Below are 22,796 nucleotides of genomic sequence, written 5' to 3'. Positions count from 1 at the left end.
TACATTATTTTTATACTATAAAAATAATGTACATTCAGTACACAAATAATGTACATCCCCTGAATATAATGTACATTATTTTTATACTGAATGTGCATTATTTGATAGTATGGTTCACACAATAATGATTGAAGTTTAGAGAAGATAGGCTACAATGCTACATAGTGAACTACAATTATAAAATGGGCGGAGGCCCAATATTGCTTCATGATAAAGGAGCTCAATCCCGAGGCCCAATATGTTTTAACGGGCTGGGCAAAGCCCGATCGAGCGCGTGAAACTCATCAACAACCTCGTAAGGGCGTCGAGACGCCAGCATGTTACAAGAAAGCGCCATCGCTTAGTAGGGTTGTCATAAGCCGCTCTGCCTGCTGCCTCCACCGCTAAACCTCTTTGCTCCGGTCGGCGTTCGCAACTCCGGTAAGTTAATTTGAATCCATTGTTGAGTTAAGTTTACACATTGAAAAGTACTGCTGTTCGCCACTTAGAATTCCCTTTTCACTTGGGCTAAATCCCTAGAATTCCCTTTCCACTTAGGCTAAAGCCCTAGAAAAGTAGTGCTGTTCGCCGTTTGCCACTTTGCCATTCGAGACTTCGCTTAGGACGTGCTATGCGACTTCACCGTTCGCCATCATGCTAGGATTATAGTTCTGGACAACAATTGACTTATTGCTTCACAATCAATAAACTGCTGGTTTTCTGAAATATTGAAATACTGATTTAATTTTTGCTGAAATACTGATTTAATAAATTGTACCTCACAATTAATAAACTTTACTTTTAAGTTTTAAGACTGTGATTTGGAGTGTGGACATTGAAACTTTGGGCATTTGATTTTGAAATTTGTATGTGATTGACTGTTTTAACTAGTAATATGTTTTTAGTGTTTAAATATTTGAGTTTAGACTAAATTTTTTAAGAAATTAAATCCCGTTAGGTGATTAAGTTTGGTTAAAAATAACCGATCATAACCTATCTGTCTGTTATGCGAGGAGCATATGTTATTTCGGTCGGTTATGCAAAGGTCATTTTTTTTTCTTTATTAACTGAAAACTGACCGACTCACCCCTAGTTGCTTTGGCCAAATTTGTATTTTTTTTAAAAAAATTGTTTTGGTTTGGTTTGATTTCAACTGAAATTTCCATTTGTTGAGGTTGATAAGGAAACTTGCAATCATTATTCGAGAGTGTGCAATTGGATAAACCCGTCTTATGATCTTAGAAATCGGCTAATGTTGTTCATAGCTAATCAGTTCAAACTAAGCCAAGAAGGCTAATAAGTCGCTTTTAGTGAGAGTTGAACTTGTAATATTGTGGTAATCTCCATTTTTTCTGTAGTGCAAAGAAAGTTTTTAGGGGAAGAAATAGAGACAATGACAGAAGTACATAAGGGCATAAAAAGGGGGCCCCTGGGGAGCAAGAAGAGAAGCGGGAAAGTGAAGAAGAAGCAGAAAATGGTGCCGTTTAATGAGAAGAAGCCTAAAATAGATAAGAAAATGAGGAAGCTGTTTGAGAAGAGGGCAAGGGATTATAATTCAGATGAGGATGATGAAGATGATAAGGACAATGAGGTGGAGAGAAGCGGGAAAGCGAAGAAGAAGCAGAAAACGGTGCCGTTTAATGAGAAGAAGCCTAAAATAGATAAGAAAATGAGGAAGCTGTTTGAGAAGAGGGCAAAGGATAATAATTCAGATGAGGATGATGAAGATGATAAGGACAATGAGGCGGTGGGAGGAGCGCCGTTACATGGTGAACAGGATGAATTTGAAGAAGATTCTTTTGATGAGGAAGGAGATGGTGGAGAAGAGGATGAAGTATCTGAAGATGAAGGCGGGGAACTTCAGCCAGGAATTACCAAGTTCACGGAGGGATGTAAGGCATTCAGAATGGCATTCAGGAAACTCCTTAAGAAAACTGCTTCTGCTTCTGATGATGTGCTGGTTAGTAGCTGTCAATCAGTTGAACTTCATCTTCTTCTTCATTTGTGTCCTATGAGACTGGTTGCGTTTTTTATAAGTATTATAATTTTCCTTGTACTAACTCTTTCAAACCCCTAATATTATATTTCACATTTTTCCTCTAATGTAACAATCAATTAATTGTATTATACTTTTTTCTCATAAGTAGTTGTTCAATCCTTAAATATTAGATTTTGATTTCAAAGTATTATATTTTTCTTAAAAGTATTACATTTTCCTTTATAAGGAACAAACAATTTATTATGATTAGTATTAAAATTTTCTAACATAAGTATTCCATTTTCATATTGATTCGACCCGTCACACGGATCCTTAAGACAACCTCATAGGAGACTCACCCTTTATATAAACCTTGAAGTGATTTCTTGCATAGTTATCTATAGCTAGGATGAAAAGAGTGATCTTGTTGATGTGTGGATGCTTGTTATATAATTATTTATTGCCATAATCCTATATAGAGTAGCTAACTTCTATATTTTATATTGCTATGGAATAAAGTAAGTGTTGTCAAGGGAATAAGTGATTACTGATAATAGTTTTTAAGTTGATTTTAAACTGCATTTATGCTTCAATCCGACTTGACATGGGTATAGTGCTTTTTAACAAATAGAAAGTTGAAACTTTAATGATAAGTGGATGCTGTTTTCAGGGTCCTGTGTTATCAGCGCATAAGAAGCTTGTAGCAGAGAAGCTTGCCGAAGAAGAAACAGAACGGAAAGTGAAGGGTGAGGCAAAGAAGGAGAAACACTTGGTATGTATTTCTGACATTATATAATATTTAAATACTTCAATAACTCATTGATTTCTAAATATTTGAAGTTGCTTTTTATTCTGATTCATGTACAAGATTGGAGAAAAGGGCCATGTGAAACCGGCTAATTATTTGGACTCTCATGAAAAGTTGCTAATAGGAATTGCTACAAAAGGAGGTAATGTATTAGGTTTTTTTCTTCGAATTTAATGATAAACGACAATTGCTTCATTAAGCTTGCTATTAGGACGTGAAACTAACTTGCTTCTGCGTTGCCCATATGCATTGCTGGAATCTCAGTGGTCAAGTTGTTCAATGCTGTAAGTAGTTATGCAAAGTTCTACCTTTTCGGGTGACATTTTGTTATTATACATTTTCTGTTGGATGTCGCTTTTTGAATATGTTATACAAAGTTCAAGCTTTTATTTTTTATTATTAATTTTTTTCCCTTACTCCTTTTAAAGGTTAACAAGGCGCAACATGCTCAAAGAGGTTTAAATCCCTCGAGGGCAAAAGATGAAAAAAGTAAGTGAAAATAACTAAATATTTCCGGTTTCAAATCTCTCTTTTCTTGGTTAGCTTGCTGAAAAGATAGCGATGATACTTGTAAGCTATATATTATGAGAGTTGCCAGGTTGTGGTGTTGCGGCCTTGCGAGGGAGGTTAATGAGGTGTTGATTTAGGAGCTCGTTAAAAAGAATGGTATTAGTGTGTTTTTCTTGGGATTTATATCTTAGACATCTCAAAGACCATTCAACTTTCAGACTACACATTATATAGTTAACGTAGCATATTAATAAACATCTTGCGCTGAATTGAACTATACAGAGTAGTATTTATTCCTTAACTGCCATTGCTTGGTGGTTGGATCACAATTTGGTACTAACTGCTACTTTTTTACGTTTGACCTATTAGCAATAAAGAAGCGAAAGAAAGAGGCTTTCTTCTCTGAGTTGGGCAAGACATCATCCCAGTCAACTAGTATTGTTCAAAAGGTCACCCCACTTTCTCGATATATTCTCTCACATTTGCAAGTACAAGAAAGACCAGTTATTTTGAGAATTTTTCTGAACAAAGCATAATTTTCACTATGCTTAATCTAAATATTCTAATTGCATGCAGGTTGGAACTTCTGGTGGGTCAAGAGATAAAGACGGCCCTGCGTGGGCTCCATTACGTGACAATTACATGTTAGCCAATCCAAAGTTGAAAGACTGGGATAAAAAGCCGGTAAGAGCCTCTTGCTACTAACGAACATGAAATCAAGAGATAATGCAAAAATAGTTCCTTTTGTTCTTGGCGTTAGCTTCTTGTACGATGGATGATCTTTGACCTACTACTGCATTCAGGATACGGCTCTGGGAGACGACTCTGGGATGCCAGCAGATACAGATTCTTCATCGGATGACGATTAGATTTTTGCAATGTTAGATTGCTTTCAAGCTAATGACCACGCAATTGTCAAGGCATATTTTTTGCAGTAGAAAGTATCCAAGCTGCTTCTTGAAATTATGGTTATGAGATGGTGGCATGTTGTATCCAAGTTGAAGCAGCTCCAGAATAGGAGTGACAAAAGCTCTACCCCTCTCCAATTGTTCTGAAAGAAACACTGCTCCTACCCTTTTGTATTAACTAGAATATTAATCCACTCAGCTTTGGATGCTTAGTATTCTATTTATTTATATAATCAAAATACAGGTTTTTCCCAGCTGCCAAGTAAGTGTAAAAAATGTTTTCACCATTCTTGTCATGGAAACTGTGGTAGAGGTGGTAAATTACTCGCATAATGTGTCTCAATAATGTAATATCTGTTTATAATTACTTTCTCAACTTACTGAAGCACAAAGAGTCAATAGTTAATAGTTTTGCTTGCGGAATGAGGATGAGAATGACAATGGAGAAAATAGAAGGAAATTGCAAATATCAAATATGCAAGTGAGAATTACTCAGATAAGATAGATTTAGTACAGACAAAATTAACCAATCAGTTAGCTAATTTCAGTTTGACTATATGCCATGTCAAAAGATGAAAATACGTCATGTCATATAGTGAACCAATAGACTATAACCTAATGAACCATTCCTGGAATCTGAAACAGAAAGATAAATGGCAAAGCATTGAAAACCTCAGATTATTACAAACAGTTGTATTACAATCGTTTGAATGAAGAATATATTTATATTTATATTTATATATATATATGAGGGTATTATTTCAAAGCTCTTACCCCTCTTAAATGTGAATCAAAAGACTGGGAAAATATTTACATCTCCATTGATTTCTTGAGAATCAATTGAAACACCTAACTCCTACTACATACTGCATAGAGGGGTAAAAGTATAGATCACAGGACAGCATTCCAAGAGAGCTTTTAATCCTTTGAACCTGAAATCATTTCTGAATGTTTCAGGGCATCACATCGCGCGCAAACTCTGTCCAGTTAGAGTTGAAGATGGGAGGCAGGATAGCCCTGCATGAGAATCCTCAGCCCAAATGCAGTACTCTTTTTTGTTTTTTGTTTTTTTTTTTTTTGGAGAAAGCCATCCTTGTTAAAGTAGGTAAGTTTAATTTTTGAATGAAGTATACAACCATCTTTTTTTTTTTTCCTGCAATTACCGAATCTGATTCATTGATGTGGATGTTCTGTTCTGTTCAGTATACTGCAGTCACCATAATTTTTTTCATCATTTATCCATTTGCAAGAAGCGCCAAAAACAAGTCTAAGAAATTTAAGGACTGTTTTGTTCCCAGAGCGTATGCAGAGAAATATTTACTCAGTAGGTTCTGGTTTGGCATTTTGGGTCGTAATCATAAGCATCACCCGCTTTGACAAATCTTCCCTTCACACGCCTTCTAACATCAGCTCTTGCCTTACGCGAAGCATACCTCACTTTCTTTTCAAATCTGTCACAATTTAAGAAATTTGCCAGAGTCAAATTAAGGAGGATTTTACAATCTCAGCAATAGCTTTTCAGAAGGCATAAATACACTTTTCTATGTTTTAGAGAGATGGATTCAATGCAAGTTCAAGGAATTCAGGACATGGTAAAAATTTAAGGAAAAAATTTGCTGTTCTTACTTGCGTATCTTCTTCTTCTCTTTGTAGCGCAATATGGCGTCACTCCTACTACTTGAAGGCAATAAGTTTTCAGGACCTGAGGTACCCCATGGTGACTCTCCCATGAGGAACATCGACGAAAGTCCAGAGTGCTGAAGTCCAGCGCTCTCTCCAGAGAGATTCGACAATGAAAGGCCGTACTTATCTTGTCTTGCAAAACAGTTTATAGATTCAGTTTTGCTGGTTGTGGAATCTGCAAATGCAGCATTGCTGAGCTCCGCTTGTATTGTATTTATCCAATTGATTGATGACCCCTGGCACATGTAATCAACATCTTAAAATGCTCGCTCACTATTAAGACGGGAATCACAGACAATGGAAACAAATATCAATGTATTCTGATTATGCATGAAGGTGCAAAACAATAGCAAAAAAACAAGAGATGATGCAAACATAAACTATCTGAACAGCGAAGCAAGGCTGTTAAAAGCCGAGTGCTTAATGTACCATGAGTTAAGTAATACGTGTGTATACAAATACATACATAGAAGTTTTAAGTCATGCATCCGCAATAAGTGGTTGTAAAATAAACAATCCAAGAAAGCATAAATCAGGAGAGAAAAATAATCCATGTAGAGTGAGGTTGAGGAACCTCACATATTGTGAGGAAGTGAATCTAAAGATGACTTGCACAATATACGACAGATTGTCAATATTGTTGATTGCATCATGAACAATAAATCTTGGCACGAAGGAGTTCACTTTTAATGATTATTTAATTTGGAAGTGTTGAAGGGTATGAGCTTTATAAGAATTTTATCAACAAAGGAGTTTTTGCTTGTAGCAACAAGGGAGAGATAATCAGTTAGATTTAAGAGGTCAGCATTAGACCAACCTCGACATCATTTGCATCCTGAGAATCATTATCAGCACCAGGCACATTATTTGTTCCAAAAAAGTCATCAATACCTTCATCCTTAAAAAGCTTATTTGAATTATCAAGAGATGCAGTAAATTGTTCATAATTCTCAAAACTTAGATCAAGTTCATCCATATTGATATCCCCATAGGTAGGTTCATCTTCATATAAAGTTTGGCCTTTGGTTCCAGAATAGCAAACCTGAATGATAGCAATATAAGAAGCCAGAGTTATTCTCAAGAAGTGAGTTTAAAAAAAAAAAACAAAAAAAAGGAAGACAAGAAAGATGCATTTGAAGCAGAAATATGGTGCCACTTCAGTCGAAGATCAACCCCTCCTCTCTCCTCTTTTCTGAAGAGAGGGGAAGAAGTAGATAATCCCAACATTCCCGAATCTAACAACATAATCTGTTTATGGCATAAGATATAACAGCATAAGGAGCCTTCTACCTTTAACTCCCTCATATTCATTCTCTTGCTATTAACATTCTATGTGTTCCCTGAAATAGTCCCCTTCAATCTGCACTGCACTCAGCAAGCGCCTAGCATTCAGTCAGTCTTAAAGCTATGCAAATTTTTGTTTGAAGAGTGATAAACTAAATGGCTACCAGAGATGACAGAAGCATTATGCATTTAAATCACCGCTGCATTGAGCAAAAACACTAAAGTGAAATGGAAGACAATCTATAGGCTCTAACACATGTAAGACCAACATCAGTTCAGAATGGTCAGCATGATCAGACCATCAATTTCTGAGATATCATTGTTAAGATCGAGGGTTTGAAGGTTTGGCGGTGGTAGCCACCACTTGCAAGTAATACATAGAAACTAAAGAAAGCAAGAACATATCGATCATGTGTTGTGTAATGGGCTAAGCCTAAGGCTAGAATAGGTTTACGCTTGGGTTTTCCTATACTTCAACTTTCCACTCGTTTGAAACTCAATGACTCTAGGTTCTAAACATGGTAGTGTCAGAACTGAACATGTTAGAAGAAATAACCACGGCATATTGATATTGAAAGAAGGCAGGCAAAGTCACCAGAATGGTAACTCTGCTAAACAGAATAGTGATTCTGGCAATGGTAACGGCAAAAGAAGTTTTCTAGGGTTATAAGGCTCTAATACCATGTTAAAACTGATGGGTTGAAAGTTTGGCAGGTGATGAATAAATACCACCCAACAATGAGGGGGAAACCAAAGAAAAGCAAGATTATCATTATTATATTAATAGCAATGGAATAGTACACATTTTGACACTTATGCACATGATTATAAAGGCACATCATGTGCTATATAATGGGCTAAACCTAAGTTTATGATAAGGTTAGGTAAGGGTTTTCCATTATTTCCACAATAATGTTACAACCGTTTCCTTCTAACCTCAAGTATTATAAGGAAAAAATTAAATTAAATTACCTTTGAAGTAGAATTGGTGGATTCAGTCAGCAGTTCAACATTCTCCAGTTTGTTAAGTGGAGTTGCCTTAGAAGATTCCGTGCAAATGGTGGATTTATCCACACTCCGCGAGTCACTTCCTTCAACCACAGTGGACACATCTTGAGCACTCTTTCCTTCAGACCCTTGGCTATCCCTAGGATCATTATTTGTTAAGCTCATTAAACTCATTCCACCCTCACAAGTGGAATCACCGATCGCAGGGATACCTAAGAGAAAAGACCAGAGTGAAGGCAGTTCTGCAGCTGAAGGACAGCCCAAATAATGACTAACCGGTTGCCTAGTATGGGCGGAGCTTGTACTAGAACTAGCATGTGTTTCCCAATCACAATTCTGACAAAGAGATACACTTTCCTCAATACACCTAGCAAAAGCCGGTTGTGAATTGCAGCTTTCACATACAAGTGTCCTGGAATGGCGCTGTGAAAGGGCATTTGCAGAATGGACACGGCAGTCACAGGAAAAACATAAGCAAGCTGCATCAGATTGACAATATACCATTGATTGCTGCTCCCCACAGAAGTCGCATAAATAACCCATTACTCCGCACCAATTTCCCAAGATCAAAACCCAGCTCGAATTCTACTCTTTTTAGACCTTCAGATGACACTGACTTTTAACCAATTAAAGTCACTTCTCAATCAAACACAAATAACAGTTCAGATGATTCTACACTTCCTCCTTCAAGACAATAACTGCATTGCCAAAAACCAATACAAATGAGAAATAACTCAGAGCTCTACAGTTTTACACTTTATATCTTGAAGATATAATGTTAGGTTTTGATAGAATGGTAGAAGTAGAAAGAATATGAGACACCTAACATCTAAGGAATAACAAGAAACCATTTCACTCAGAAAACAAAGAGCACTTGATTCTCAGAGAATCAGAGAACCAAAAGCTGAAATATTTTATTACCACAACCAGTTTGTTCCTGCCAATCCTAATCTACAAACAGGGAATAACATATTTTCTTCTTCTGACCATCAAAAGTTCTAAAATTCATATTGAAAAGTCCAATCTTTGGAATTTTGGGCAATTTCAAGTTAATCAAATCAATCATTTCAAGCATAGTAAAATAATACTAAAAGTGACTCCAGTAAAACACATTAAAGTGCAAACAAGAGAGAGAATGAAAGGTGCAGGACATGAAACGCAGTCATCTAGTGACAACATAATAATAAAAAAATATATCCAATCAAAGTTGAGAAGTCTCTGATAAAACAAGATTCAAAGACGTCCAAAGATTAGGCACTAACAATCTGAAGAACACTGTGCTCTGGAATTCTTCAAGAAATGTAAATTTTCAACAAACTCAAACAAATCATAAGTGCAAATGAAACCAACCCAGAACAGAAGAAGAAATATATATTTTTTAAAATCCCAAAAAAAAAAAAAAAAAGAAAAAAAAAAAGCCTCCCCTCACCTAATTTAACAGTGAAGATTACATACCCATATCTCTTAGCAGCTTTCACCTTCACAATGAAACCCTAAACAGAAAGATCAGACCTCTCTCCCCCACTGTTTCATTCACACTTCTTGTGTTTGCAATTGAAATGTAGAATTGAGATAATAATTAATCCTATATCTTTCTATATCTATCCATATATTCTCCTAATAACACCAATAATAATGCTCTGTAATAATAAGGCGACAATAAAGATCTCAGAAGAGGGAACACCATAAAAGGAAGGCATGAGCTGGGAATGACACTGTCCTTTGCATGAAAAGTAAAAGTTGAGCTTTTCCCTATTTGGAGTCCCTTCATCACACCCACCCCCCTCCCCCACCCAACGATAAAAAGACAAATCTCTCTCTTTCTTAAAAAAAAAATAAAAAATTATTATCCCCTTCACACTCAAATTTCAGAAAAATATATACAAATACCTCACGACACTATATTGTTTATCGTTCAAAATTATGCATTTCACGCTCGTTTGAAACCGTAAATCTCCCTTTTGAAAACATAAACAACGAAAACAGATATAACATTTGAAAAATACAATACATGATCATATGAATGATACGTGATATCATATCATATCACAAGACATCATATCGTAAAATTCCTTTGATTTTTGCTGTAATTATACGGATTTTAATCGATTTAACGTCTCAGAAACGGCGATTGAGATATGAATACCTTTGGTGAAAATGTGATGAAGAAATCGGGAGAGAAACTGAGACTTTAGCAGCTTCCAGTGTCAGACTGGCAGTCGATCTCTACACGCTGACTGGAAAATGATGAGACCTGCAGCATGGAGTGATTTAAAAATGATCAAGGTTGTGTTGTGCGTTTACGATTTTACCCCTCCCAAAATACCACGTGCTTACGTAATCCTGCACGTTTTTCACCTTTCCGAAATTTTACCAGCAGCCAAAATCGCCGGGAACGGTTATTGGCCGTTCGGCCGACGACTAGACGAGGCGAAGAACGGAAGAAAAATGAATTCTGAAAATATTTTTGTCTTTTAATTTTTATTAAAATATTGTTTTTTTTTAATTGTTACATGATTTCTTTTCATAATAACACATCCAATTTTAATTTTTTAAACAATGTCACGATGTAAAATTAAGTAAAAAAAAAAACATTTTATAATAAAAAATGACCATACATTATATCTTTTCTATGACTCCACATTTTCAAAAAAAAAATATTCCTTTTATTCTAAAATAATTTGATTAGTGTAACAAAAATTATTTATAAACTGAACAGATACTACATTGTAACAGAGTCAGTAGTACTAAAAAAAAATAATAATATATTTTAACTAATTTTTTTAGTACTAAAAAATAATTAAAATTTATGATTATAAGATATTGAAAGATGTAATTATCATTTCAAAAAATATAATTATCAGATATAGAAGAGTCATAATAGTTTAGGATTGTCTAATCAATCCAAATAATTTTAGCTAACTGTTAACTGAATTAATTTCATTTTGGTAATCACATAATCGGATTATGTCGATTAATTATTTTTAAGTTTTGAAAAAAATTGATTATTAGTTAATTTGGTTAAAATGTTTAAAATTCACTGAATTTTTAAAATAAATNCCCAAAAAAAAAAAAAAAAGAAAAAAAAAAAGCCTCCCCTCACCTAATTTAACAGTGAAGATTACATACCCATATCTCTTAGCAGCTTTCACCTTCACAATGAAACCCTAAACAGAAAGATCAGACCTCTCTCCCCCACTGTTTCATTCACACTTCTTGTGTTTGCAATTGAAATGTAGAATTGAGATAATAATTAATCCTATATCTTTCTATATCTATCCATATATTCTCCTAATAACACCAATAATAATGCTCTGTAATAATAAGGCGACAATAAAGATCTCAGAAGAGGGAACACCATAAAAGGAAGGCATGAGCTGGGAATGACACTGTCCTTTGCATGAAAAGTAAAAGTTGAGCTTTTCCCTATTTGGAGTCCCTTCATCACACCCACCCCCCTCCCCCACCCAACGATAAAAAGACAAATCTCTCTCTTTCTTAAAAAAAAAATAAAAAATTATTATCCCCTTCACACTCAAATTTCAGAAAAATATATACAAATACCTCACGACACTATATTGTTTATCGTTCAAAATTATGCATTTCACGCTCGTTTGAAACCGTAAATCTCCCTTTTGAAAACATAAACAACGAAAACAGATATAACATTTGAAAAATACAATACATGATCATATGAATGATACGTGATATCATATCATATCACAAGACATCATATCGTAAAATTCCTTTGATTTTTGCTGTAATTATACGGATTTTAATCGATTTAACGTCTCAGAAACGGCGATTGAGATATGAATACCTTTGGTGAAAATGTGATGAAGAAATCGGGAGAGAAACTGAGACTTTAGCAGCTTCCAGTGTCAGACTGGCAGTCGATCTCTACACGCTGACTGGAAAATGATGAGACCTGCAGCATGGAGTGATTTAAAAATGATCAAGGTTGTGTTGTGCGTTTACGATTTTACCCCTCCCAAAATACCACGTGCTTACGTAATCCTGCACGTTTTTCACCTTTCCGAAATTTTACCAGCAGCCAAAATCGCCGGGAACGGTTATTGGCCGTTCGGCCGACGACTAGACGAGGCGAAGAACGGAAGAAAAATGAATTCTGAAAATATTTTTGTCTTTTAATTTTTATTAAAATATTGTTTTTTTTTAATTGTTACATGATTTCTTTTCATAATAACACATCCAATTTTAATTTTTTAAACAATGTCACGATGTAAAATTAAGTAAAAAAAAAAACATTTTATAATAAAAAATGACCATACATTATATCTTTTCTATGACTCCACATTTTCAAAAAAAAAATATTCCTTTTATTCTAAAATAATTTGATTAGTGTAACAAAAATTATTTATAAACTGAACAGATACTACATTGTAACAGAGTCAGTAGTACTAAAAAAAAATAATAATATATTTTAACTAATTTTTTTAGTACTAAAAAATAATTAAAATTTATGATTATAAGATATTGAAAGATGTAATTATCATTTCAAAAAATATAATTATCAGATATAGAAGAGTCATAATAGTTTAGGATTGTCTAATCAATCCAAATAATTTTAGCTAACTGTTAACTGAATTAATTTCATTTTGGTAATCACATAATCGGATTATGTCGATTAATTATTTTTAAGTTTTGAAAAAAATTGATTATTAGTTAATTTGGTTAAAATGTTTAAAATTCACTGAATTTTTAAAATAAATATAATATATATATTTCAAGTAATCGATAAATAGTAGGGCAAAGCCTTGTGACAATGTTTACATGCGGGTGGCCCAATGAGATAGGGACAACATAGTTTAAGAATGAGCTCTGATACTCAAGGAAGAAGAGGCAATATTTGTTATTTCCTGTACTTCAGTGTTAAATTTTTGAATCTAATAGAATTCTGTCATAGAATATATTGTTGTGCAACAGAATATTCGAACTTTACATCAACTATTCTTGAGACTATTAACTATATGCATGTGAAGCAAGTGGTCCCTAAAAAGTGCCAATTAATGTGACACTCGTCTCCCACAGTACCTATGTATCTCAAGACTTGACTTGTGGATTTATTTATTTTTATTTTTAAACCACTCAGGTTTTTTTTTTTTTTTTTTTTTTTTTGTGGAACCCATGAACCTTCTACATGTTCATGACAAGATAAATCGTGCTAATATAATTTCAAAAATCGACATCAAACTGTATACTTTTAAGTACAGGAAAGTCCAACCCAAGCTGTCAATGTTTGTAGAAAAAAACAAACCCTTTACTATAAAAAGCAAGTCTTAAGTGACTAGACCAATGTCTAACAATCATTATTGTGGTCTACATAGTTGTGTGAACCATATTATCAAATAATATACTTTTAGTATATTCAAAATGTACATTATATTAAAAAAAAAAGTACATTATTTAAATATTGAAAGTACATAATTTTGTATAATGTATATTCAATACAGGAATAATGTACTTTTAGTATATTAAACATGTACTTTTTGTTATGATTCATGCAACACTATAATTTGCAATGTCGAGGCCATTGTGAATTGATAAAGGACCAAGTAGAGCGATGGAATTTAATGACATTAGATCTTGCTTCTCTGAGAAATTACAAATTCAATCTTCGACCTTATATAATGAAGACAACATTTCTAAATAAAAAAATCATTATAAATTTGATGTACAGTTAAAAAATTTCATTAGGAATTAAACCATGAAAATATGAATGAGTTGAAGAAATGAAAGCTGTATAAAATTCTTGTTCAAATAAATAAAAATGAAACAGATGTGGGCATGCATTGATGAACAGCCGCAAAACATGGCTAAAAAGCATCCAATTGTGGAAATGTCAAAAGTGTACATCTGTCACCTTCCAAAACATCTGAGAATTGAGGACGTAAGGGTGGAAGAAAGGAATTTCATTCCGGATGACCCTCCAGGGAAGTAGGAGATGGCATAATATGACAGTGAGAGTACCTAGCAAGTATTGAACAGAACAGATCAGAGTATTGGGCCAACAAAATGCTTTCTGCTGCTTGCTAGATTACTAACTATCCAAAAACTATTTTATCAGAGAAGCAAATTTCAGAGGTTTTTACTAAAAATATTGTATACAAAATTCTTGAATTCCAGAATCCCCATAAAATGTTGTATCTTCATGAATAGTAAACAGAGTGATGTGACTGCATGACAGAAAAACTATCCAAACAGCAATGCCAAACTAAAGTATGCTTCAGTTTGTGCTAAACAAGATTGCATAGTATTAAAAATAATGTCAAAGATCTTAAAGCATCCCCAACAAGGCAACAATGACACAAATGAGATTTTTTTTTTCTTATTTTTTAACTAATGTGGATGAAAGAGAGAGAGAGGGGATGTTCCAGAAAGAGGGTTTTTTTTTGGTGGGCCCCTCATGAGACATTTTCTTTTTCTTCATTGGGATCAGAAAAAAATCAAATTAATAACTTTTGTGTATGCTCTATAGTTTAGTGGCATGTAGGGGTGAGCAAACTTTTAGTTATAAACACCGAATTGAACAAAAAAATTCAATTTTCGGTCGGTCTCATTTATTAGTTCTTAAAAAGTACTGTATCAGTTTTTTGGTATTTTGATTATCACTCAGTCTTATACTTGCAGTGCCGGTCAGTAACCAATATAACTGTTATACTAAAACCAACATTTGGTTATGCTTACTTTGATTGGTTTCGGACTTTCGGTCGTTATAAAGGTAAAAGGTATGTGATCAGTTTTTTTTTTTTTTTTTTTTTTGATTGGTTATACAACTGATCGAATTCTTGCTCACTATTGACTAAATTAGAGTCACAAGTCCAATCTCCAAACCCCTCAAATGTACCCCCAAACAAATTGTATCCACAAATGACAAGAAAATAAGAATAAAAGATGGCATTACTAAATCATGAAGCACAGTGAAAATCAATACCTGCAACACTGAGAAGAGCACACAAAGGATATAGCTGTGCAACACCATGGAAACATAAATTGTCCCTCCCATGCTGCCAATAAAACAAGCTGTGAAAGGAAGCCTCTGAAAAGGAAAGGGAGAAAAGGCTGTGGGCATTAAAAAGTGTATAAGATGGAAAAGCTAAATGACACTTTCAAACACTTTCATAAGGATAAAAGCGAGCTACACATAAGTGATTGGGAAAAAGCATCTAAAGGGTAATAGCTTGCTTACCTCCTTTGATAACATGTGCGAAAGCTGATTTTTTGGACCTCTTAGAGCAAAGAATGCGCTGATGATCAATATACAACCAATTGTGAAGCATATAGCAAACTTCTGTGGCATTAGAACCATGATAGGAAGGAACATGCTGATTGCTATGAAGATAAAAAACACACCAACAGCAAGCAATAGACCAAAGTACATCAGAGCCTTTCCCGTAGGGACATTGGTTGTTGCAGTTTGGAGGTTCCCAGGCAAATCTCTTACTCTTTTTGATACTCTATACTCAGAAAGGAAAAATAAACAAATAAATGAGAAACTGATGATTTCAAGTAAATAATAATTCAGAGCAGCAATGATTTGACTGCATAATAAGGCTTCCCACAGAATCTGATTTCAATAGTGAAAGTAGTAAAAGGATTATGCAAATTTTGAAGGAATTTACAAAAGGAGAGTGCCTTTTCACCATTGCTCTTTCCCATTCCAGTTTCGATCAAACAGTAATCAACAATTGCAATGAACATTATCAGATCATAAACATTCCTCTTAATGTGAATCATCAGAGACTAGTTTCAAATTTTCAATGTTCAAACGGAAAAGATTAACTTCACAATGTTATCCTACATTATCATCACTTGTAAACACTTCAAATTATACGCGATAATGGCACGTTCAGGTACACATGCATTAGCATAACATCGATTTCAACAAAATAGCCTAAGCCTCAAATTATCAAATTAACAAATATGTGTATTGCGATTCAAGGATTCAGGAATGGAACTTTTTGTTTTTTTTTTGGAGAATAATTACTAGTGCGGATGCTTACACGCCAAAAGTCCCGGAGACTTTGTCGTTGGCGGTCTGAACGGCAGCTTCGAGATCGAAGCCGAGACTGGACGGCGATCCATTGTCCTGTGAGGAGGCGTAAGCGTTCCAGTCGGCTAGTAGGGACGGCGGCGTTTCCTGGAGATTATCGCTGGGGCCTCCAGTAAACCACGTTTGTGCTATCTTTTGCATTTCTTCTTCTTCTTCTTCTCTGTATCACTAATTCCAATTTCGTTTTCTGGGAATTTTTCTATCGTAGTATGCGCTCCTCAGTGTCATAGGTACGGTCGGAGATTTTGGATCTGATTCTACCGTAGTAGGATGGACGTTTGTGTTACTGTCAAAAGAATGAAGGTTATCCTTGTAATTTACGAAATAATATGGAATATTGTTTGACTTTTTTTAATTTATTTTCTTATTTTTATATTTTTTGGGACGAGGGAATCCACCCGCCATAGATGTATGTACTAGTAAAATTCGACTCATGTGTAATAACCTTCATGTTTTAACTGATTCGTTAGGCCGGTCAAAGAACAAGGGTAGAGAACACCATTTGAATAATTTGCAAAACAATAATTATGTTATCAAATTATAAGAACTTATCATAGATGTCTAAACTCATAAAAATAACATAATTAAATAATTTATACTTGATTTTATTGAAAAAATATATTAATAACTTGAAAGAAGAGCGTTTGTCCTCGGCCTAAGTTTTCTTCAAGACCGAAAAAAAGACATTATTATTATGTTATGATAACTATTTATTTTTTAAATAAAAGTTTGGACCATCACGTTAGTGCCGTTCCCGTATCATTTTAACTTTTGAACCATCACGTTTTGGCGCAAAACTTTTGAACCATCACATTTTGGCACAAAAACGGAAGGTCCTACCGGGAGTCGAACCCAGGTCGCTGGATTCAAAGTCCAGAGTGCTAACCACTACACCATAGAACCACTTGTCTTTTATCTTGTTATTAACTTATAAATTACTTTCAATTATTAAGAGCCCTCTGTACAAACACATTTTGCTTAGCATTAAAGCAAGTGGGATAATGGCGATGCGTAATACCCATGTTGAAGGAAAGGGCACACTTTCTACATTATTGCATGTCACCATGTGTTTGTATTGCGAGGTTGACATAAAACCAAACGATATGCATTCCCCATAATTACTCAATTTCTATTTCAATATTTAATTACTAAGATTTTAAACAGTTTTTTAAAACGATTTTAAACATTTGATATACTTCAAAACTTATTGTATTTTAATTCTTTATATGATTGACACGTGCCTAATATTTAATATCCTACGATAAAAAAAAAAAAAAGTTTAAACATTTATATGAAATTATATCTCATAAAAAACACTGATTTATAAGTCATGGTTTCAAGAATATAGCAAAAAACGTAATCAAATGTTATACGTTAGCTTCTTTCAAATTGTGCAAAAAAGAGACTAGTTTTACAACAAAGGGACTATTGCTAACGTGCCTCAGCGCTCAGAATGTTCTTTCGTGTTCCCAAGCTTCAACTATCATAGGAGGTTACATGATGAAGTATAATGCTTTGAACTTGACAAGGTCCATTGTCATTTTGAAACTCTAAAGACAAACATTTTAAAGAAAGATAACTTGGAAATTTTCTATGACACTTAGAAGTCTAAAATTAGAAAGTCTTTTAGTCGCTGCAATACCTAGCTAAAGACACAGAGAGCGTAGTTTATGCATTTAACCTGAGTCGCTTTCGGACCCAACATTGAACTTAGCAATGAAAAACCCTATTGTATCAAGGGGAGATGATGGGTCAAATCTCTGAACAAAGTCTTCCTCTCCAGGCTTCAACCATTCCCTGGAATAGTTTAACCATAAATGAGACATTTATCATTCATGTTATTATCAAATAAACCTAGAAAAGATACAAATTATATCTCCTGCTAACGTGAACAAGATGCCAATTTTGCATTTAGTATCCAAATGTCTCAAATTTGCAATATTGATACAGCATGACGTGCCAAGGACAAAAACGCTTACTCAGTATATCCATCGGGAAATTGGCAGCAACCAGTAAGACCAGGTCCTCCAACTCTCGGATGCTGAGAGAAAGAAACTCGATTAGAAAACACAAATAATCCAATTAAGACTAGATTCTCCAAATCTTCAATGTTGAAAAATTGATCAGACGGCATAAAATTCATAAAAGGTAAAAACTACATTGACGAAAGTTTCGGTAGAGAATGAACCTTTAACAAAAATCATTATTTCATGTTGCGTGATACAAAAGATGGCTTGGTCAGTTTGCTTGGGTACAATAGCATGACATGTGCCGTGATTATTGACGATGACTAATTAAGGTGCTTGTGATGATTGAAGAGTGAGAATACAATAGGGTAATACACATTAATGGCAATTGGTTCCAACCCCTCATTAAGTTAATTTCCAAAGGCTAGAAGAATAAAATCCTCACAGTTCATTTACATGGAAAGACAAGAAAGTGATGTCATGTTTACCTGCTCTGCTAGTGAGAGAAACTTGTATGTATCCAATGCATATCTAACCAATGCTTCATTCTCACCAGGGTTTATTGTGCATCTGATGTTTGGGAAAAAAAATGTTTTATTTGGCAGTTATTCTATGCCATATAAAATAAGCAGACTTTTGATTCAACAATTTGGAAAATCAAGTCTGAATATTACATAATATATTGAGTTATAAATAACTCTTTAGGAAATGCATCTACACTTACGTGGAATACACAAGAACTCCACCAGGGCGAACAAGCTGAACTGCCTGATCAAACATTCGCCTCTGGTACTTGCCATGATTCCTCAATGATTCAACAGTTTCCTGATATGACAGCAGCTAGTTTGGAATCTTTGAAGTAGATGATGGTAAATAGAAAAAAGTATTTTACCAGTAAGAAAACAAAACAAGAACATAGGATTATATGAAGCACTGGACAGCCAGCATAAAAACCAAAAATAAAATGTAGAAAGAAAAAAAATCTAAGCTAAGTTATATTCCATATCATATTGTACCATTACTTCTAGTATAGCCCAGAGTTCTCTTCGTTTCTTGTGTGACAAACGGACCCTAGTGAAAATCAATTACCTGTACTAAATCCTACAGAACCTATACTTAGTTCAAAACTGGTACTGAATCATCTTAATTGCCATTTTTAAATTTATTATTATTAAAAAATAAATTAATAAATTAATTTCACCAAAAAAAAAAAAACCCTACAAAGAGGACATGGGAAAATTTACTCGTCATGAATTACAATAAACCTTGGGGATGGAGGTAAAACAGTAATCATTTACTTGAGAATTGTTCTGAGGTTATCTTCATGCCCTTGGAAGTGTGTCCTTTTTAATTGAGAGGATTAGACATGTTACGTCAAAGCTAGAGGCAACAATAAATTATTTTGAAGTGAATGGTGCTGCAAGTTTTTTTTGTCTATATATGTTTCTACCAACAACCAGAATAAATTATTCAGATGGGCAGAAGTGCGTTTGTAACAAGAAAGATCACAAAAGTAGCTAACCTCCCCAGCAAACAGTCTGGGTCTCAAACCTAGAGCTGAACAAGGAGCATCAAGGAGAACACGATCAAAGCTATTTGGAGCAAATCCTTTAGACTTTTCAACCCTGCCACCAGAGCAGTGATTCCTTCCAGGCCCATTTCTCATTTTCCTAATACTCTTCCGTAACTCAGCTTTGCTGGTGTAACCACTGCTTCTTGTTTGCACATTTTCAGCTGAAATAGTCAGGTAATGAGACATGGAAGAGTGTATGATTTCTGCTAATACCATGAGTCCATGAACAAAAAAAATTGTTTGCCCAAACAGGGGTACACATTGAGAGTCTGATACACATGATGTGTGTGTGTGTGTGTGTGTGTGTGTGGGAGAGGTCTGATGCATCCAAAAAGATTTAAGACCAAAACATGCAGCTTGGAATCAAATTGCCGGTTTGCATTTGCAAATATAGATGATTCACTAATGTAAAAATGAACAATTACTAATCTTCATAACATGAGTGCAGTACTCACATTTTGTCTGCGAAATTAACTCGGCATCCAAACCATTTGTACTAGTGTCTTGGGTTTTGTCCATTCCCGACCCTAGTGGATCTGATGGAGTACTCTGAACTTCATCACTGACGTCCAGAATAGGCAAATCACTATCTTCACATGTTCGCCGACAAGCTTTTAGTGCATCAAGTTTATATGTGGTTATACAATTCAAATCCATCTCAGCAGCCAATTTCTTGATATCAAGCACCTGAAATTTCATTCAGAGTCAAAGAAGAAGAATTGATGATATATGTTTCTCTAGTAACATGATTGCATAAAACTGTGTGCCTACTGCAAGAAAGACACATTTGTTGAATTAAAATCTTAGATGAACAAGAAACTCAAACATTGAAACACCCTAAGCCTCAAATAGGTTTTTAGATCAATGGTTTTGGTGTGTTGTGTGCATCTGAAAGAAGGATAATCTCCATTCTTGCAACAATTTGCAATCCCACCCCACCCCCCAGCAAACCAAAATAGTAAAAGACTTGTTTTTTTTTCCTACATCACATTATGTGTCTGAAACAACCATAAGCTTCTCACAACTCAGCAACATTAACAGTGTTCATTTGTGAACGTCAGTAACCAAAAGAAACTAATGGTTTCAAAGACAGGTATAGTATTGAGCATCATCTACTGGATGTACCACTAGTCTGAGACATGCTTCACACTGATTTATAATTAACTTACAAAGTGTTCACTTTGTGAAAGACAAAGTCACTTCCTTCTCTTGATTTTGTTGCTAAACAATATATGATACTCCTAATGCCTATCAATCTATTTCATATCTCTATTTATGCTTAGTTGTTCCTATCAAAGAGTTTTGTGCAACCTTGCCGGAATCATGCCAGCCATAATAAAGAGCTCTTGTTGTGCATCATTTTCATGAATCTAAGGCCAACTATCCAGCCACAAGGAACATAGGAACACATTTAATATAGTAATAGTACAGATAATAACAACTACAATCACCTGCCAAGTTCAGAAGGTGCACCTTATTGTGAGATCTATCAGCAGCAACTATCTCCCCTTTGTCCTTCATAAGAATTGCGATTGCAGTTGTTTTACCTCCAGGAGCAGCACACATGTCCAGTATCCTCTCTCCTGGTTGAGGATCTAAGGAAACAGGTTTGCGGAAAAGGAACATATGGTAAGTAGGATAGAGATCACTGTTTGGGAGAACAATAAGATGGCAGGATGTATTAGAAATTAAAAGGATCAAACTTTCTTGGAGGAAAAGGCTGGCTAGTTCTATTTTAACAGGTATAGAGGAATGTTTTTCCAGCATTTCATGTCCAACCTGGTGTTTGATCAAGATTTTCAGTCACTTTTTCTTTTTTACTTGCAGAACAATGTGTTAAAGTAACAACATAATGCAATAAAGCATACCCAAGGCATGTGCAGCTATAATGCTTGGCAAGTTTTGAAGAAAGATTTCTCCCTCGAGCAACTCTGGAAGACAGACATTTAAAATTGCCAATTAATTTGTGATATATGTAAAAGAAAAGTCGTAATCCACATTATAAAACCATAACAAGGAGGGGGCAATAGGTAAAAAGAGGGGAAAATAATAACTAGGGATATCTGAAGAACATGAAACTATCATTTTTCCTCAAGAACAGGTCATCATTTAAGAGAGGACAGAGTATTACTAACTGCAGCTACTTATCTTTGTATTGAATAAAAACAATTACTATCAACTATTGTTTTTGGCTATGCAGTTTTTGGCATTTTCACAAAAATAAATAAATAAGTTTTTCATTCACCAAATACCATCATAAACCACAAACACACACACAAAAGAAGCTGAAAACTGTTCTTTATCTCCATGATAACTTCAAGGAAAAAGAAATCTATAAAACCTATCATCAGAGAATTCAAGTAATAATTGTACATAAGATAAGAAGCAAAAGAAATGGCAGTAGTTCTAAAGACACTATCATAATATCTACAGACAAGGAACTATACCATTGAAGGAGGGCAGTTCAAACACTCTATTATGCATATCAACAGCAACTCCTTGTGGCACACGAAAGATCCCAGCTCGTGACAACATTGTGGTCCCTTGACCAATATAGAGACCATTCCTTTCAAAATACAGAGGATCTGAAACCACACAACATTTAGAGGAAAATAAATCATGAAGCAATTAACAGATGGGACAAACAAACATTCCTAAAGAGAGTAAGAAGTTTTGGAGCATTTTAGGATGACTAGCTATCCAAAGATATGAATGAGGGAAACAACAAGTGCCCCTATAGCTTAACTTGCATCAGGTTGGCATAGATCCTGTGCTGCAACCTTTATTGTAAAATGAGGCACTACATGAGAATCATGTTTTTCTTACCTGTGGGTGATCCTTGTAAGACAGTTCCACGTGTCATACCAATACCCCATCCACCTTCAGGACCAGGCTGTTCCACAGCAACTGAAACTGCAACCACATCCCCTTTCTCAACATGAGCACTGCAGGCCAAAACACCAGGCACAAATACCTGTGAACAGATCATAAAAAATGAAAAAAAAAAAAAAAAAAAAAAAAAAA

General features: G+C 34.7%; 4 protein-coding genes and 1 non-coding gene across 10 annotated transcripts in view; 1 reads left to right on the top strand and 4 right to left on the bottom strand.

The window, feature by feature from the left end:
- The first annotated feature begins 302 nt into the window (after nucleotides 1-302).
- Nucleotides 303-4,445, top strand: LOC115997550 (RRP15-like protein). Of its 2 annotated transcripts, XM_031237128.1 has the most exons (10): nucleotides 303-420; nucleotides 1,338-1,435; nucleotides 1,589-1,939; nucleotides 2,628-2,729; nucleotides 2,826-2,907; nucleotides 3,030-3,049; nucleotides 3,194-3,254; nucleotides 3,645-3,724; nucleotides 3,852-3,959; nucleotides 4,079-4,445. In XM_031237128.1, exons 2-10 carry the CDS (start codon nucleotides 1,373-1,375, stop codon nucleotides 4,142-4,144), a joined length of 933 nt encoding a protein of 310 aa, XP_031092988.1. In that variant the 5' UTR covers nucleotides 303-420; nucleotides 1,338-1,372; the 3' UTR covers nucleotides 4,145-4,445. The 2 variants fall into 2 exon arrangements, with proteins under 2 accessions (XP_031092988.1, XP_031092987.1); XM_031237127.1 differs by having other exon boundaries at nucleotides 1,338-1,939.
- A 390-nt stretch (nucleotides 4,446-4,835) lies between these two features.
- On the bottom strand, nucleotides 4,836-12,115 carry LOC115997280 (zinc finger protein CONSTANS-LIKE 9-like). Of its 5 annotated transcripts, none has more exons than XM_031236809.1 (5): nucleotides 11,979-12,115; nucleotides 8,123-8,856; nucleotides 6,684-6,908; nucleotides 5,810-6,102; nucleotides 4,836-5,634 (listed from the first exon to the last, which is right to left on the bottom strand). In XM_031236809.1, the coding sequence occupies exons 2-5, from the start codon at nucleotides 8,699-8,701 to the stop codon at nucleotides 5,505-5,507; spliced, it is 1,227 nt and encodes a 408-aa protein (XP_031092669.1). In that variant the 5' UTR covers nucleotides 8,702-8,856; nucleotides 11,979-12,115; the 3' UTR covers nucleotides 4,836-5,504. The 5 variants fall into 5 exon arrangements, with proteins under 5 accessions (XP_031092669.1, XP_031092670.1, XP_031092666.1 ...); XM_031236810.1 differs by lacking the exon at nucleotides 11,979-12,115 and adding an exon at nucleotides 11,288-11,427; XM_031236806.1 differs by lacking the exon at nucleotides 11,979-12,115 and adding an exon at nucleotides 10,305-10,452.
- Nucleotides 12,116-13,860: 1,745 nt separating this feature from the next.
- Nucleotides 13,861-16,437, bottom strand: LOC115997630 (protein transport protein SFT2-like). Its single transcript, XM_031237223.1, has 4 exons — nucleotides 16,183-16,437; nucleotides 15,369-15,636; nucleotides 15,114-15,218; nucleotides 13,861-14,149 (listed from the first exon to the last, which is right to left on the bottom strand). Exons 1-4 carry the CDS (start codon nucleotides 16,371-16,373, stop codon nucleotides 14,039-14,041), a joined length of 675 nt encoding a protein of 224 aa, XP_031093083.1. The 5' UTR covers nucleotides 16,374-16,437; the 3' UTR covers nucleotides 13,861-14,038.
- Nucleotides 16,438-17,063: 626 nt separating this feature from the next.
- Nucleotides 17,064-17,135, bottom strand: TRNAQ-UUG. The gene has a single exon. It is a non-coding gene; the product is annotated as a tRNA-Gln (tRNA).
- Nucleotides 17,136-17,577: 442 nt separating this feature from the next.
- Nucleotides 17,578-22,796, bottom strand: part of LOC116033987 (putative methyltransferase NSUN6) — a 7,225-nt gene continuing 2,006 nt past the window's right edge. The window contains exons 4-13 of the mRNA XM_031276545.1: nucleotides 22,599-22,746; nucleotides 22,220-22,357; nucleotides 21,641-21,703; nucleotides 21,246-21,367; nucleotides 20,228-20,459; nucleotides 19,722-19,933; nucleotides 18,924-19,024; nucleotides 18,688-18,769; nucleotides 18,212-18,273; nucleotides 17,578-18,029 (exon numbers count right to left, since the gene is read on the bottom strand). Coding sequence (XP_031132405.1) covers nucleotides 17,909-18,029; nucleotides 18,212-18,273; nucleotides 18,688-18,769; nucleotides 18,924-19,024; nucleotides 19,722-19,933; nucleotides 20,228-20,459; nucleotides 21,246-21,367; nucleotides 21,641-21,703; nucleotides 22,220-22,357; nucleotides 22,599-22,746 — 1,281 coding nt within the window. The 3' untranslated portion in view covers nucleotides 17,578-17,908. The remainder of the gene's footprint in view (nucleotides 18,030-18,211; nucleotides 18,274-18,687; nucleotides 18,770-18,923; nucleotides 19,025-19,721; nucleotides 19,934-20,227; nucleotides 20,460-21,245; nucleotides 21,368-21,640; nucleotides 21,704-22,219; nucleotides 22,358-22,598; nucleotides 22,747-22,796) is intronic.

This window comes from Ipomoea triloba, chromosome 11 (assembly GCF_003576645.1).
Source record: "Ipomoea triloba cultivar NCNSP0323 chromosome 11, ASM357664v1".
NCBI lineage: Eukaryota > Viridiplantae > Streptophyta > Magnoliopsida > Solanales > Convolvulaceae > Ipomoea > Ipomoea triloba.
Note: the sequence above shows the minus strand (reverse complement) of the source record. Positions and strands in the feature narration are given on the sequence as shown.

What these genes read in the sequence shown, in the direction of transcription:
- LOC115997550 (XM_031237127.1), top strand. Translation starts at nt 1,373, where the DNA reads ATGACAGAAGTACATAAGGGCATAAAAAGGGGGCCCCTGGGGAGCAAG. An exon ending in AGGAATTGCTACAAAAGGAG is followed by an intron (nt 2,908 to 3,029) that starts GTAATGTATTAG and finishes CTGGAATCTCAG; the next exon opens with TGGTCAAGTTGTTCAATGCT. An exon ending in AAGACTGGGATAAAAAGCCG is followed by an intron (nt 3,960 to 4,078) that starts GTAAGAGCCTCT and finishes TACTGCATTCAG; the next exon opens with GATACGGCTCTGGGAGACGA.
- LOC115997280 (XM_031236809.1), bottom strand. Translation starts at nt 8,701, where the DNA reads ATGGGTTATTTATGCGACTTCTGTGGGGAGCAGCAATCAATGGTATAT. An exon ending in AGGATGCAAATGATGTCGAG is followed by an intron (nt 6,103 to 6,683) that starts GTTGGTCTAATG and finishes TACATGTGCCAG; the next exon opens with GGGTCATCAATCAATTGGAT. An exon ending in GAGAAGAAGAAGATACGCAA is followed by an intron (nt 5,635 to 5,809) that starts GTAAGAACAGCA and finishes AAATTGTGACAG; the next exon opens with ATTTGAAAAGAAAGTGAGGT.
- LOC115997630 (XM_031237223.1), bottom strand. Translation starts at nt 16,373, where the DNA reads ATGCAAAAGATAGCACAAACGTGGTTTACTGGAGGCCCCAGCGATAAT. An exon ending in GTCTCCGGGACTTTTGGCGT is followed by an intron (nt 15,637 to 16,182) that starts GTAAGCATCCGC and finishes TTCTGAGTATAG; the next exon opens with AGTATCAAAAAGAGTAAGAG. An exon ending in TGCTCTTCTCAGTGTTGCAG is followed by an intron (nt 14,150 to 15,113) that starts GTATTGATTTTC and finishes AATACTTGCTAG; the next exon opens with GTACTCTCACTGTCATATTA.